This window comes from Lissotriton vulgaris, chromosome 8 (assembly GCF_964263255.1).
Source record: "Lissotriton vulgaris chromosome 8, aLisVul1.2, whole genome shotgun sequence".
Taxonomy (NCBI): domain Eukaryota; kingdom Metazoa; phylum Chordata; class Amphibia; order Caudata; family Salamandridae; genus Lissotriton; species Lissotriton vulgaris.
In genome coordinates, this window is record NC_141696.1 from 463056065 (window position 1) to 463072690 (window position 16626).

Sequence of the window (16626 nt, forward strand, 5' to 3'; positions counted from 1 at the left end):
AAATAAGGAGTTATACGTCGAGGAAAGATGAACACATGATGCAAAACTTTCAGAAACCTCAAGGAAACCATTCCAGCAGTGACTTCTAGGTAGATTCACATCATTTTTTATTATTTTTTTTATGTGTTTTTTGCTGCAGTTCAACAGCTGCTAATAGTTTGCTATTCTCCCCTTGCAAGTAATTGGGTGGAGGGAACATCTGGAAGACCATGGATTTTTCTGAATCTCCGCCTAGGAGCAGAATGTGCTGGTCAAAAGGCCTCATGAAAAGGAAACACTGAGGTCAAGTTTCAAGCGATACCTCAATGCATTTCCTAGGATGTTAACTTTTCCTTTAGCCATTCTTTTGCAATACCTTTTCGACTCTGCAGACACAAACAGAGAACGTATTCACAACACGAGTAATGAAGTTAGATTACTTATTTATTGAGTGTGTTAATTTGTAAAGATTACATTGTGTGGGGTGATTGGCATCACAATTTTGGCTTTTAAAACCAATTCTGAAAATCATATTTTTTAACAATTTTTCACGTGAAACAGATTTATGTTGTGACATTTTGCAAATGAAATTGATCCACGTTGTTAATATCCATTTTCCCTATAATAGAGGGCTCGAGCAACAACATCACTCGCATAATCTTTTCCAGTGGTGTAGGTGTCCACGTTTTGGTTCACGACACTTCCAGGGCCAGCATTATATGCAGCAATTCCACCTAAAAAATTAAAAACATGAGAAAACAGGAAAGTGAGCACAAAACATTTTCTGGGAATTTGTTAATATGTAGACCGAACCATTAGAAAACATGAACAACACACAAGTGTAGAGTCTTATATTTCTTACAAGCTGATATGTTGTTGGTGGAGAGATACTTTTGTTCTATACACTGTTAAGGTATGTTTGTCCCACTACAACTTAAAACAAGCATTGGCATAGACAATAGGTCTCGCCTTTGGGACATTATAAGTGTTTAGCCATGCAACAGTTGATGTTGTTGCACCAAGGATATTGTGCTGGATAACTAAACACTTATAAGGTCCCAAAGGCGAGACCTATTGGCTATGCCAATGTTTGTTTTATTAATACCGTGTGTACATCCGCGAGGACCTGCATGCAAAATATAATTTGCGTATAGATGAGGGATGAAGCCTTGCTTGAACCATTCATGGTGTGTTAAAATGAGTTAGGAGCCTTTAAAATCTATCTGTTAAGTAATAGTGGTTGGGAGTAAAGTGGATGAGCTAGTTTAGAACACAAATTGAAAATGCGGTCCAAGTCCAAAGTACCACAGAATGTGTCAGACAGGTACAGATGCAAAATGTGCCTTCATCGTATGCAATTTACAAAAAGGGGGTGGTGATGAACAGAGTGTCTGAGTTAAACAGACCACTCTTACCCAGTCCAAAGATCAGGGCTTGATCCATCACCGTTATTTATCTCACTGCCCCATCCCAGCTCAGAACCTGGCTATATGCAAATCAGTCTGTCCCTGGCCCAGTGCATCATGGGAACAGGGCAGACTAAACTACCAAGCCAATTCTTCACCAGAAAGGAGACAAGCTACCGGGGACCGGTTTCTGGCATTTCAGCCTTCTTCGGCCCGGCTTGCTTGAATCCTGATGGAGCAGTGAGAAAGGGACTCATGTCTGAGTATACCCTGCCACACCTATAGTGGCCAAAAACGATTTACAAAAAGGGGGTGGTGATGAACAGAGTGTCTGAGTTAAACAGACCACTCTTACCCAGTCCAAAGATCAGGGCTTGATCCATCACCGTTATTTATCTCACTGCCCCATCCCAGCTCAGAACCTGGCTATATGCAAATCAGTCTGTCCCTGGCCCAGTGCATCATGGGAACAGGGCAGACTAAACTACCAAGCCAATTCTTCACCAGAAAGGAGACAAGCTACCGGGGACCGGTTTCTGGCATTTCAGCCTTCTTCGGCCCGGCTTGCTTGAATCCTGATGGAGCAGTGAGAAAGGGACTCATGTCTGAGTATACCCTGCCACACCTATAGTGGCCAAAAACGATTTACAAAAAGGGGGTGGTGATGAACAGAGTGTCTGAGTTAAACAGACCACTCTTACCCAGTCCAAAGATCAGGGCTTGATCCATCACCGTTATTTATCTCACTGCCCCATCCCAGCTCAGAACCTGGCTATATGCAAATCAGTCTGTCCCTGGCCCAGTGCATCATGGGAACAGGGCAGACTAAACTACCAAGCCAATTCTTCACCAGAAAGGAGACAAGCTACCGGGGACCGGTTTCTGGCATTTCAGCCTTCTTCGGCCCGGCTTGCTTGAATCCTGATGGAGCAGTGAGAAAGGGACTCATGTCTGAGTATACCCTGCCACACCTATAGTGGCCAAAAACGATTTACAAAAAGGGGGTGGTGATGAACAGAGTGTCTGAGTTAAACAGACCACTCTTACCCAGTCCAAAGATCAGGGCTTGATCCATCACCGTTATTTATCTCACTGCCCCATCCCAGCTCAGAACCTGGCTATATGCAAATCAGTCTGTCCCTGGCCCAGTGCATCATGGGAACAGGGCAGACTAAACTACCAAGCCAATTCTTCACCAGAAAGGAGACAAGCTACCGGGGACCGGTTTCTGGCATTTCAGCCTTCTTCGGCCCGGCTTGCTTGAATCCTGATGGAGCAGTGAGAAAGGGACTCATGTCTGAGTATACCCTGCCACACCTATAGTGGCCAAAAACGATTTACAAAAAGGGGGTGGTGATGAACAGAGTGTCTGAGTTAAACAGACCACTCTTACCCAGTCCAAAGATCAGGGCTTGATCCATCACCGTTATTTATCTCACTGCCCCATCCCAGCTCAGAACCTGGCTATATGCAAATCAGTCTGTCCCTGGCCCAGTGCATCATGGGAACAGGGCAGACTAAACTACCAAGCCAATTCTTCACCAGAAAGGAGACAAGCTACCGGGGACCGGTTTCTGGCATTTCAGCCTTCTTCGGCCCGGCTTGCTTGAATCCTGATGGAGCAGTGAGAAAGGGACTCATGTCTGAGTATACCCTGCCACACCTATAGTGGCCAAAAACGATTTACAAAAAGGGGGTGGTGATGAACAGAGTGTCTGAGTTAAACAGACCACTCTTACCCAGTCCAAAGATCAGGGCTTGATCCATCACCGTTATTTATCTCACTGCCCCATCCCAGCTCAGAACCTGGCTATATGCAAATCAGTCTGTCCCTGGCCCAGTGCATCATGGGAACAGGGCAGACTAAACTACCAAGCCAATTCTTCACCAGAAAGGAGACAAGCTACCGGGGACCGGTTTCTGGCATTTCAGCCTTCTTCGGCCCGGCTTGCTTGAATCCTGATGGAGCAGTGAGAAAGGGACTCATGTCTGAGTATACCCTGCCACACCTATAGTGGCCAAAAACGATTCACAAAAAGGGGGTGGTGATGAACAGAGTGTCTGAGTTAAACAGACCACTCTTACCCAGTCCAAAGATCAGGGCTTGATCCATCACCGTTATTTATCTCACTGCCCCATCCCAGCTCAGAACCTGGCTATATGCAAATCAGTCTGTCCCTGGCCCAGTGCATCATGGGAACAGGGCAGACTAAACTACCAAGCCAATTCTTCACCAGAAAGGAGACAAGCTACCGGGGACCGGTTTCTGGCATTTCAGCCTTCTTCGGCCCGGCTTGCTTGAATCCTGATGGAGCAGTGAGAAAGGGACTCATGTCTGAGTATACCCTGCCACACCTATAGTGGCCAAAAACGATTTACAAAAAGGGGGTGGTGATGAACAGAGTGTCTGAGTTAAACAGACCACTCTTACCCAGTCCAAAGATCAGGGCTTGATCCATCACCGTTATTTATCTCACTGCCCCATCCCAGCTCAGAACCTGGCTATATGCAAATCAGTCTGTCCCTGGCCCAGTGCATCATGGGAACAGGGCAGACTAAACTACCAAGCCAATTCTTCACCAGAAAGGAGACAAGCTACCGGGGACCGGTTTCTGGCATTTCAGCCTTCTTCGGCCCGGCTTGCTTGAATCCTGATGGAGCAGTGAGAAAGGGACTCATGTCTGAATATACCCTGCCACACCTATAGTGGCCAAAAACGATTTACAAAAAGGGGGTGGTGATGAACAGAGTGTCTGAGTTAAACAGACCACTCTTACCCAGTCCAAAGATCAGGGCTTGATCCATCACCGTTATTTATCTCACTGCCCCATCCCAGCTCAGAACCTGGCTATATGCAAATCAGTCTGTCCCTGGCCCAGTGCATCATGGGAACAGGGCAGACTAAACTACCAAGCCAATTCTTCACCAGAAAGGAGACAAGCTACCGGGGACCGGTTTCTGGCATTTCAGCCTTCTTCGGCCCGGCTTGCTTGAATCCTGATGGAGCAGTGAGAAAGGGACTCATGTCTGAGTATACCCTGCCACACCTATAGTGGCCAAAAACGATTTACAAAAAGGGGGTGGTGATGAACAGAGTGTCTGAGTTAAACAGACCACTCTTACCCAGTCCAAGGATCAGGGCTTGATCCATCACCGTTATTTAGCTCACTGCCCCATCCCAGCTCAGAACCTGGCTATATGCAAATCAGTCTGTCCCTGGCCCAGTGCATCATGGGAACAGGGCAGACTAAACTACCAAGCCAATTCTTCACCAGAAAGGAGACAAGCTACCGGGGACCGGTTTCTGGCATTTCAGCCTTCTTCGGCCCGGCTTGCTTGAATCCTGATGGAGCAGTGAGAAAGGGACTCATGTCTGAGTATACCCTGCCACACCTATAGTGGCCAAAAACGATTTACAAAAAGGGGGTGGTGATGAACAGAGTGTCTGAGTTAAACAGACCACTCTTACCCAGTCCAAAGATCAGGGCTTGATCCATCACCGTTATTTATCTCACTGCCCCATCCCAGCTCAGAACCTGGCTATATGCAAATCAGTCTGTCCCTGGCCCAGTGCATCATGGGAACAGGGCAGACTAAACTACCAAGCCAATTCTTCACCAGAAAGGAGACAAGCTACCGGGGACCGGTTTCTGGCATTTCAGCCTTCTTCGGCCCGGCTTGCTTGAATCCTGATGGAGCAGTGAGAAAGGGACTCATGTCTGAGTATACCCTGCCACACCTATAGTGGCCAAAAACGATTTACAAAAAGGGGGTGGTGATGAACAGAGTGTCTGAGTTAAACAGACCACTCTTACCCAGTCCCCGGGAGCTTGTTTCCTTCCCAGTGTAAGAATTGGCTTTTGTAGTTTGGTTTGCCCTGTTCCCATCATGCACTGGGACAGGAACAGACTAATTTGCATACAGCCAGGTTCTGAAACTGGGATGGTGCAGTGAGCTAAAAAACGGTGTTGGATCTAGCCCTGATCTCTTGACTGAGTGAGAGCTTTCTGCTTAATTCAGAGACTCTGTCCCTCACCACCCCTTGTTGTAAATATTTTTGTCCACCCTAAGCGTGGAAGGGTATTCTCAGATGTGAGACCCTTGCTCATTGCACCATCAGGATTCAAGCAAACCGGGCCGAAGACGGCTGTAATGCCAGAAACCGGTCCCCGGGAGCTTGTTTCCTTCCCAGTGTAAGAATTGGCTTTTGTAGTTTGGTTTGCCCTGTTCCCATCATGCACTGGGACAGGAACAGACTAATTTGCATACAGCCAGGTTCTGAAACTGGGATGGTGCAGTGAGCTAAAAAACGGTGTTGGATCTAGCCCTGATCTCTTGACTGGGTGAGAGCTTTCTGCTTAATTCAGAGACTCTGTCCCTCACCACCCCTTGTTGTAAATATTTTTGTCCACCCTAAGCGTGGAAGGGTATTCTCAGATGTGAGACCCTTGCTCATTGCACCATCAGGATTCAAGCAAAGCGGGCCGAAGACGGCTGTAATGCCAGAAACCGGTCCCCGGGAGCTTGTTTCCTTCCCAGTGTAAGAATTGGCTTTTGTAGTTTGGTTTGCCCTGTTCCCATCATGCACTGGGACAGGAACAGACTAATTTGCATACAGCCAGGTTCTGAAACTGGGATGGAGCAGTGAGCTAAAAAACGGTGTTGGATCTAGCCCTGATCTCTTGACTGGGTGAGAGCTTTCTGCTTAATTCAGAGACTCTGTCCCTCACCACCCCTTGTTGTAAATATTTTTGTCCACCCTCAAGCGAGGAAGGGTATTCTCAGATGTGAGACCCTTACTCATTGCACCATCAGGATTCAAGCAAACCGGGTCGAAGACGGCTGTAATGCCAGAAACCGGTCCCCGGGAGCTTGTTTCCTTCCCAGTGTAAGAATTGGCTTTTGTAGTTTGGTTTGCCCTGTTCCCATCATGCACTGGGACAGGAACAGACTAATTTGCATACAGCCAGGTTCTGAAACTGGGATGGTGCAGTGAGCTAAAAAACGGTGTTGGATCTAGCCCTGATCTCTTGACTGGGTGAGAGCTTTCTGCTTAATTCAGAGACTCTGTCCCTCACCACCCCTTGTTGTAAATATTTTTGTCCACCCTAAGCGTGGAAGGGTATTCTCAGATGTGAGACCCTTGCTCATTGCACCATCAGGATTCAAGCAAACCGGGCCGAAGACGGCTGTAATGCCAGAAACCGGTCCCCGGGAGCTTGTTTCCTTCCCAGTGTAAGAATTGGCTTTTGTAGTTTGGTTTGCCCTGTTCCCATCATGCACTGGGACAGGAACAGACTAATTTGCATACAGCCAGGTTCTGAAACTGGGATGGTGCAGTGAGCTAAAAAACGGTGTTGGATCTAGCCCTGATCTCTTGACTGGGTGAGAGCTTTCTGCTTAATTCAGAGACTCTGTCCCTCACCACCCCTTGTTGTAAATATTTTTGTCCACCCTAAGCGTGGAAGGGTATTCTCAGATGTGAGACCCTTGCTCATTGCACCATCAGGATTCAAGCAAACCGGGCCGAAGACGGCTGTAATGCCAGAAACCGGTCCCCGGGAGCTTGTTTCCTTCCCAGTGTAAGAATTGGCTTTTGTAGTTTGGTTTGCCCTGTTCCCATCATGCACTGGGACAGGAACAGACTAATTTGCATACAGCCAGGTTCTGAAACTGGGATGGTGCAGTGAGCTAAAAAACGGTGTTGGATCTAGCCCTGATCTCTTGACTGGGTGAGAGCTTTCTGCTTAATTCAGAGACTCTGTCCCTCACCACCCCTTGTTGTAAATATTTTTGTCCACCCTAAGCGTGGAAGGGTATTCTCAGATGTGAGACCCTTGCTCATTGCACCATCAGGATTCAAGCAAACCGGGCCGAAGACGGCTGTAATGCCAGAAACCGGTCCCCGGGAGCTTGTTTCCTTCCCAGTGTAAGAATTGGCTTTTGTAGTTTGGTTTGCCCTGTTCCCATCATGCACTGGGACAGGAACAGACTAATTTGCATACAGCCAGGTTCTGAAACTGGGATGGTGCAGTGAGCTAAAAAACGGTGTTGGATCTAGCCCTGATCTCTTGACTGGGTGAGAGCTTTCTGCTTAATTCAGAGACTCTGTCCCTCACCACCCCTTGTTGTAAATATTTTTGTCCACCCTAAGCGTGGAAGGGTATTCTCAGATGTGAGACCCTTGCTCATTGCACCATCAGGATTCAAGCAAACCGGGCCGAAGACGGCTGTAATGCCAGAAACCGGTCCCCGGGAGCTTGTTTCCTTCCCAGTGTAAGAATTGGCTTTTGTAGTTTGGTTTGCCCTGTTCCCATCATGCACTGGGACAGGAACAGACTAATTTGCATACAGCCAGGTTCTGAAACTGGGATGGTGCAGTGAGCTAAAAAACGGTGTTGGATCTAGCCCTGATCTCTTGACTGGGTGAGAGCTTTCTGCTTAATTCAGAGACTCTGTCCCTCACCACCCCTTGTTGTAAATATTTTTGTCCACCCTAAGCGTGGAAGGGTATTCTCAGATGTGAGACCCTTGCTCATTGCACCATCAGGATTCAAGCAAACCGGGCCGAAGACGGCTGTAATGCCAGAAACCGGTCCCCGGGAGCTTGTTCCTTCCCAGTGTAAGAATTGGCTTTTGTAGTTTGGTTTGCCCTGTTCCCATCATGCACTGGGACAGGAACAGACTAATTTGCATACAGCCAGGTTCTGAAACTGGGATGGTGCAGTGAGCTAAAAAACGGTGTTGGATCTAGCCCTGATCTCTTGACTGGGTGAGAGCTTTCTGCTTAATTCAGAGACTCTGTCCCTCACCACCCCTTGTTGTAAATATTTTTGTCCACCCTAAGCGTGGAAGGGTATTCTCAGATGTGAGACCCTTGCTCATTGCACCATCAGGATTCAAGCAAACCGGGCCGAAGACGGCTGTAATGCCAGAAACCGGTCCCCGGGAGCTTGTTTCCTTCCCAGTGTAAGAATTGGCTTTTGTAGTTTGGTTTGCCCTGTTCCCATCATGCACTGGGACAGGAACAGACTAATTTGCATACAGCCAGGTTCTGAAACTGGGATGGTGCAGTGAGCTAAAAAACGGTGTTGGATCTAGCCCTGATCTCTTGACTGGGTGAGAGCTTTCTGCTTAATTCAGAGACTCTGTCCCTCACAACCCCTTGTTGTAAATATTTTTGTCCACCCTAAGCGTGGAAGGGTATTCTCAGATGTGAGACCCTTGCTCATTGCACCATCAGGATTCAAGCAAACCGGGCCGAAGACGGCTGTAATGCCAGAAACCGGTCCCCGGGAGCTTGTTTCCTTCCCAGTGTAAGAATTGGCTTTTGTAGTTTGGTTTGCCCTGTTCCCATCATGCACTGGGACAGGAACAGACTAATTTGCATACAGCCAGGTTCTGAAACTGGGATGGTGCAGTGAGCTAAAAAACGGTGTTGGATCTAGCCCTGATCTCTTGACTGGGTGAGAGCTTTCTGCTTAATTCAGAGACTCTGTCCCTCACCACCCCTTGTTGTAAATATTTCATCGTATGCAGTCCTCTGCCTTCAAGCCGCATTACCTCTGCGTGGAGCTATGGCTTGCTTGTATACTGTGCTTCTCCCATGTACTCGAATTGGGATGCAATATTCAGAGCAGAATATGCATGGCAGCGGTCTAACCCGCTGCATTTGGGTGCCATGCAGAAGCCTATCTTCCGTGAGGAAATAGTGATCTACAGATGGCTGGGATGTAGTTGTAGCCCTAGTATAGAATCCCCACTGCATTGCCTTTGAAGTGGTTGGGGTGTGCATGAGGGAATGCTGTTTTCGAGTTGTGCTGTGGTACTTTGCTGCACGCAGTCAAAGCGGCTTGACTTTGATATTAAATGTATATAACATAAATACTCACTCGTCTTTGCTTGGGGCTATAAAGTTCGGTTTTTATCCCAGGTTAAGATGCCCAACAATGCACTCATCCACACCCTCATGCCACCTTGGGAAACTTCTTTTAGGGAACAACTTGGAGATATTAAACTTGCTTACCTTGGAATCAATCGTCAGACCTGATATTCCAAGCTACCAGTACCCAGGACAAATATGCCCAGATCACGCCATTTGAACGTTTGAGGAAGTCATAACTCTCCTCACTGCGTCGAAGAACAATTTATTCACAAGACATATTTCCTGATACTGCATTTATATTCGGACTCTGACCTGGCTGGACATTTTTTTCATAGAAAGGTTTGTGTATTTAAGTTTGCTTTTTAAATATCATCACAAGAATCCTATTATGCCGCTCTACTTTCCGTAGCTGTTAGTTTAATCCATGCAGTGTGTGCATTCATGTTTCTTCCTGTGAGCACATCTCGCACAAATATAGACCACCGGTAGTTCACAATCAGCAGATAGAATGGTATTATTAAAAGATGTATAGCGTCTCTACGATTGAGAAAAAGCTCAGTGGGCTAATGCCTCTGCAGCCAGAGTCAACGTAACATACTTTTTACTAGTTCGAATCCAGCAGTGCAACCTAAGCCTTCCACACTGTTTATAAAATGAGGAACATTAACTTGAGTGATAATAATATTTGTATTTACAGAGTTTCTGTATGCATGGATTGGAACACTGTGTAAAATATAACATACACATTACAGTTAATAATGTTGCCCTTGCAACAGTATTGATGAGAGATCGAGGGTGAAAATGTTTATTAACTTTTGGGATATTGTTCTTTGTATAATGTTTGTTTATGTTAAAAGTTTACAACTGAGACTTTTGCTCAGCCCTTCAAATACCGTAATCTTCTGTACCTACGTTTTGTGCATACAGCTCAGTGCAGCGTCAGTCGTGCATCCTAGAACTTCTGCTAACTTAGCATCTAAGTGCAAAGCAGTTTGTGGAAAGGCTAATGCCACAGTGGAGTAATTTACAAGTTTATAACAAGCGCAGCCACGCTAATTACACACACTTGGCCCCTGCACGCCTCTACTCGCTCCCGCAAGGTGGATGCCAGCACAAGCACGAGTGCTCGAAAAGGGCAGACCAATTCCAAAAGGTCATCCCCTAGAGCAGCGCATGCGCTGCCTAGGTGAGACCTAAAGAAAAACGTTAATCACTTGCTCCTGATTTTATAATTTCCCCTGTGTGAGCAGAAAGGATTTACAACTTCTTCATATTAGCTTTCAGGGTGTCTGTGTATGGGGACAGGAATTGCGCTGCTGCAGGGCAGACCAGTAATCTGAATCCTAGTACACGCACCCAGCACAGTCACTGCACCTCCTAGCTGGATTACTATGAGAGGGTGGAGAAGCTTTCACCTTTAAAAGGTCCCAGACAGTGGTGGAAGCAGGAGGGGAGGCGGAATGGCACCAGGAAAGACTGCAGCCTGCTGATATCCTGGTAGAATTTGTGTCAACGCTCCCCAATCCTTAAAGTGCCATCCCTGTGCGAAGAGGGGAGTCTGCATTGATTTTGCCAAAGCTTGTAAGGGAGACACAAGAGTGGGTGGTTCATAAAATGTGATAACATTCCACATGTTGTTCCATTCAGAACTATGGACCCTCTGCCATGATGTCATTTATGGCACTTATTTCAAAGGGATGTTCCTTACATAGATTGAGCTTGGTGTCCACCACCTTTGGAGAAGACATGACCAGTTACGGCTGGTTCAGTAAGAGCGGTGGGCAGGGTAGGGAGGTTGACAAAAGCTGACGGGGGGAAATAAAATGTAAGAAAAAGAAATACACTTAACTTGAGCTCGCCGCATTGCAGAGTCGACGATGTGGCAAGCGCAAGGTAGGTGGTTTTCTTCTTTTTTAATTTAATTTTCCCTCCTCCTCGTCTGTCATCTCCCCCCACCTTCTCCCAACGCTCTTACCTGCACCGGCCGTCACTGTACATGACTGTTGGAAACATATGACTGGCTCTCTGATTATGTATCACTAGTGTTCTATCCCTCTTTGGCTGGCATTGTAAGTGCCAGGAAGGTTTTGTGCCTAAAACTAGAGAGTTAAGTAAATTCTAGCAACTAATTAAGGAATCTTGTAAATTCTGGCAACTAATTAAGGGTGCATTTGATAGTAATATATTCATTCATTATATCTAAGACCTCTTTAGTGACACTGTTCACCCAGACTCTCCACATGTACTAGAAATATGGAGACTTCTGTTCCAATTTCACATCTTGACTGGCTGAAGGTAATCAGGTGACTAAAACTTCCAAAGCCTTCGTGCCTGATGATTAAGTTGGGATCACCTTACCACAATTTTTAAATTGGTGGTTGTCTTGTTGAGAGTTTATTTAAAACAAAGGATGCATTGTTGAATACAAATTTGCTTCATTTACTTTCTGTGTAAGGAGCTCTGATTCGTTAACTTGTCTTCTAACACCTCAATGTACACTCTTACATTTGAAAACTCCTGCCTTCAGCCTTGTTCTCACTGCAGGAGGCTTAAAGGATGATCCATTTTAAGGACACAATATTGGTCTTACTCAGATTAAAGTGCCTGGGGGTTCCTTACATCTTGGGGGGATTCCTATGCAGGTTTAGATTGGTCTTTAGGGAAATCTGCAGTGCCAGAAGGACTGGTCTGACAGGTCAGTGTGTGGGCTGCTTTTTTGGCTGCTAGTGGGACTGTTTATAGTTTGGTGAGTCCGTTTTACTGTTGATTTCCAGGATAAAACCATAAACATTGCCTACAGCACGCACACATGCATGTTTTTTTCATATCCTGCAACACACCTATAAAACAGGCCTTTACAAGTTCAAAACCGCCTTGATTTAAAGTTGTGAAACACTATTTAAGCTATCAAATTCAATACCAGGGGCTGATTTTTATATTGGTGCGTGGACCTCTTTTCTGTCCCAGTCTGACACTGTTCCTAAGTCTTAGGAAGGAATTGCAGTTACGAAAGATGATGCATTTGGTGTGTAGATGTTTACTATACTTACAGAGTACACAGCAATGGACCCTATGTGCAGTCAGAGCAAGGTCAGAGGCTTGTGGTGAGTAAAAGAGTTAATGCATAGGGCGTTCACATGGGAGTTAGGGGTTTCACCTTGTTACTTTTTTACAAGCCTTAACTTAACAAATATCTGGAAAAGCAGTCAAATTGCTGGTATTTTTTGTTTCCTGAAACACAAACCTAAAATAGCAATCACGTACAAATAAAAGCAATTAAAAAGTACCTGAGTGTTCTCTAATTCATCCCAGAATGATGATTGGAGCGAATAGAAAGATAATTTCCCTGTTACTAAAGAATCCTGTTTAAATACAACAAGATGATGAGGCTGGCTGATGAGGGGTGATAGCCTGAAACCAGTCCCAGGATGCTTGTTTCCATTCCAGGGAGGACTTGGCAGTTCGGACTGGACTGTTCCCATGGGGAGCAGGGTCCAGTCTAATTTGCATATGACTGGGTCCAAAATGGGATGATGTGGCTAGTAAAATATTGATGGATTAAACCCAGATCTGCGACTGAGATGAGTGCTTGAAAAGTTTCAACACTTCATCCATTATTTTCTTTTGTGGTGTTGCTATGTGCACCCTAAGTGGCTAAGGGAATGCCCAGATGTGGGTCTCTTGCTAGCTGTTCCCCTGGATTCAAGCTAGCCTGGCTGATGAGGGGTGATACCCTGGAACCGGTCCTAAGATGCTTCTTTCCAGTCCAGGGAGGACCTGTCTGGGCAGTTCGGGCTGGACTTTTGCCATGGGGAGAAGGGTCAAAACTGATTTGCATATGGCTTGAGTCCAAACTGGGATGGTGTGGCGAGCAAAATAACGATGGATTAAACACAGATCTGTGACTAGAGCTGAGATTTGAAAAGTTTCAACACTTAGTCCACCATTTTATTTTGTGATGTTACTAAAGAATCCTGACAATTTTGCAGGAATTATTTTTCACTTACCAGATCTTGGCTATTCCAGAATGGCAAAATATAAAACAAATGACAGGTATTATGCCTAAGAACTGTGGAATCCTGCCTAGGTAAAGCAGAATTTTGAGCCTTAAATTCTGTGAGGAGATGGGGAGTTGGAGCTGGGCAGCAGGATGTCTTCACATCACAGGGCAAGACTAGCTGCAGATGGGGACAAAATGCATTGACTGCAGTTAAAAGGAGTCATGATGAATGTGTGAGCATGGGGAACATTTACTCTGCTCATGTGCCCCTGCAAAAAGTCACGCTAACGAAGGCACAGTGGTGCAAAGTCTGGAAAGAGATTTAGTTCACAGCACTGAAAAGAGACCCTTTTCTTGAGGCAAATAACATTTTGCCCTGCTTCGCCCGACTTTACATCAAGGGGGTGTTAGATGGGTGGGAAGTGATCATTGCAGCACAAGCACCTATGGGCTTTGATGGTAAGCCTGATATACTAAGGCAGCCAGGTCATGCTTTGTGTAAAAAAATAACACATCTGTGAGGCAGGTGGAAACTTGGAGAAATGTTTTTATTTCTCCAAACATTTCACATATTGCATGTGTGAAGCACTTTACAGAGCACATCAACACATCCAATTTGTGTGAAATTATAAAAATTGGCTACGCTTAGGATTGTGCACAGGAAAGGTGTGTTTTTAGTACAAAACCTATGTTAGACATCATACTGACACCTGTTCCCCAATGGTGTAAAGGTGTGTGCATGGTGTTAAGCAACCTGTGCCAGTGCAGGGCAGGCCAGCAGCATTAGGTCATTATTAGGAAATGTGTCTCTACTGCTTTCTCGTCCTTGCTCATTTACGAGGCTCTAGTTGCACATTTGCGCCTCTGGAGCATCACTTTTTTGATGCTGCGTTGGCTCAATGTGCAGCATCATATTTACAAGGTCATGCAAAGCCACTTTGCATGCCTTGGAAATAGGTGCCCCTTTTACGCAAAATACAGCGTGAAAGGGTGCGTTCCATTGGTGAGGGTGTGAGTGTTCCCATGCAGCACCCATGGAATCTGAAGCATTCCCCAGGGGTCGCGTTAGGGAGCTGCAAGGAGGAGAAATGTCCTTATTTCTACTTGTTTTTTCCTCTTTCTATGTGTGCTGCATTCTGCAGCACACATAGAAGGAGGAAATTGACTCCATTAATTGATTTTGGCAAGAAAGGTTTCCCTTCCTGCAAAAAATAAATCATCCCCGTAACTCAGGCACCCTTGCCCCATGTTGCAAAGGTGCCTGCGTTGGCGCATGGCAGCCCATTGTGAGTCAGCGCAGGGGAAAAGACCAGGAATGCTCTGTATCTCATAGATACAGCGCATTCCTGCACTTTTCTTTTGATGCAGGTCAGTGCAGGAAGATTTGTTGTGGTGCTGCCCTGCTCCAAAGCTCTCTGCCTCATGACCTGGAAAATTATTGTGTCACAATATACAAAGGTAAAATACCTTTCATATTGGAGGGTTGGTGTGGACCTTATTCCTTAGGAAATACACATTTCATGAATGTTCTCACTCCTAGATGCCAGAGGTGGGTATTGGATTTGGAGTGAGGCCGAAGGTGAGCAGTGGGGAAGCAAGTCCTCACATATTGATACAGACCTTTCAATTTCTGCGGCACTGACCACTTCGGAAACTTCTTACTGATTGCCTTGATCATGCCGGCCAGAATCTCTATAGCCTGGGTAATGTGTTCTTGACTGTTCCAAGCACCTCTGGGTGTGTGGTAGCGTTTGTCAACCTAAAATACAAAGCAACATTGGTACTATGTATCTGTATGATCAGTTCAGACACACTTTTGGCGATTAGATGCTCAACCAGGGATACATATCGGATCCCTTCTCAGTGCTCTTTTGATTTCTGACCTGCAATAAACCAAATCCATTTCCTCCATCCCCGTATCCGTTCCTCAGGGCAGAGCCAGCACGGGATTCACGAGAAGCGAGTGCAGCAATGAGAGCGGGATCCACGCACAACTTCTTGCCTACCGCCTTCATCATTGCTTTGAATTTGTTCATCTTTACGAGGTCTGTCGCTGCCATCTGGCGGGATGCACGGACCCCTGTGGTGAATAAAGTAAAATAGTAAAGATTATTGTTGGCAATTTTGTTTAATAATTGACATTTTCCTGAGGCAGAATTCGTGATCCAATGGCAGGAGCAGGAAAACATGGAACAGTCAATTACCCCATGATACTGGCTGCACCAGCATTCGCTAAAACAATGACCAGCGTATGGCTGCAGGATTCGGGATGTGCAAGGCAGTCAGGGAAGGTTACTTGGAGGTAAGTCTCCCTACCCATTTTCATTTCCATCACCTGCAGTGGCCTATGAGGCGATGTTTCCTGCCTGCTTTCTGCCAACATCAGCTCCTTTCTTTGGAAAGCTGCATACACGCTCCCTCCTACTGGCAACTCTCTCCATGGAAACTCCCACCCCTCCCATTCCTTCCACAAGCAGCTTACTCATGGGTATGTTTCCTGCCTTATCTATGCCAACATCCACCACACATTGGGGGCGTTACTTTTCCAGTCCTCTTTCTTTACACATGCTTTCCATCTCGAACATTCCAGTTAGGGGGAATCCTATTCCAACATACCTCACGTTTTCAGCTCTTCATTGAGGAAATCTCCCTGCCTGCCACATCCCACTGTTAGATTCCCGACCAGTGAAATACACCTGCCTACTTCCTAGGGTGCCCAACCGTCCGTAAATTTCACAGACTGCCCATTATGTGGACCTCTTGTCCGTTGTCCATGAGGATTTCTTCCACTGAAGCCTTTTGTCTGTAATTTTGGGGATGGCAGCAAGCTGTGCTGTTCCCCTACCACAATCGCAGGCAGCTCGCACTTATCTTTTGAACACATGAGGCTGCAGCAGCCCCTTCCCGATCTCGCTCAGGCTGAGGACAGGCCATTGTCATTCTGATTGTGGATGATTATCACATAAAATATTACAATGGTCCTAAGGGTTAGGGAAGCACCTGCCATATCTGATTAAGTGTGGGTGTCACAAGGGTGGGCCAGATACGTTTTTCCTGGCCCTTTCTGACTTTGATCTGTGGCTCACAGGTCAGCATAAGGCAGAATAACAAATGAACACAGCAGAATAATCACCGTGATGCAGTTGTGGGGAGGGGCTAAAGGGTGCCAAAATAGCCAAAAGCGGTGACAGAAAGGGAAGCTTATGATTGTCTCAACCTCATATAAACTTATTTTGACGTCGACTTATGTTGGTTGTCTATTTGCTTACTTATGTACTATTGTGCGACATCCTCTGATGTGTCGGTAAAACACACCTTTTGTCCCGAAAGTGTGTCCTGAATTTTGACCTTCAGTC

At 46.0% G+C, this 16626-nt stretch overlaps 1 protein-coding gene across 1 annotated transcript in view; it reads right to left on the minus strand.

Annotated features, from left to right (window-relative positions):
- Nucleotides 1-405: 405 nt before the first annotated feature.
- The window catches only part of LOC147697177 (lysozyme g-like), a 37740-nt gene continuing 21519 nt past the window's right edge, over nucleotides 406-16626 (minus strand). Inside the window, exons 4-6 of the mRNA XM_086934235.1 lie at nucleotides 15154-15350; nucleotides 14891-15029; nucleotides 406-713 (exon numbers count right to left, since the gene is read on the minus strand). Of these exons, the coding sequence (XP_086790361.1) occupies nucleotides 583-713; nucleotides 14891-15029; nucleotides 15154-15350 (467 nt within the window). The 3' untranslated portion in view covers nucleotides 406-582. The remainder of the gene's footprint in view (nucleotides 714-14890; nucleotides 15030-15153; nucleotides 15351-16626) is intronic.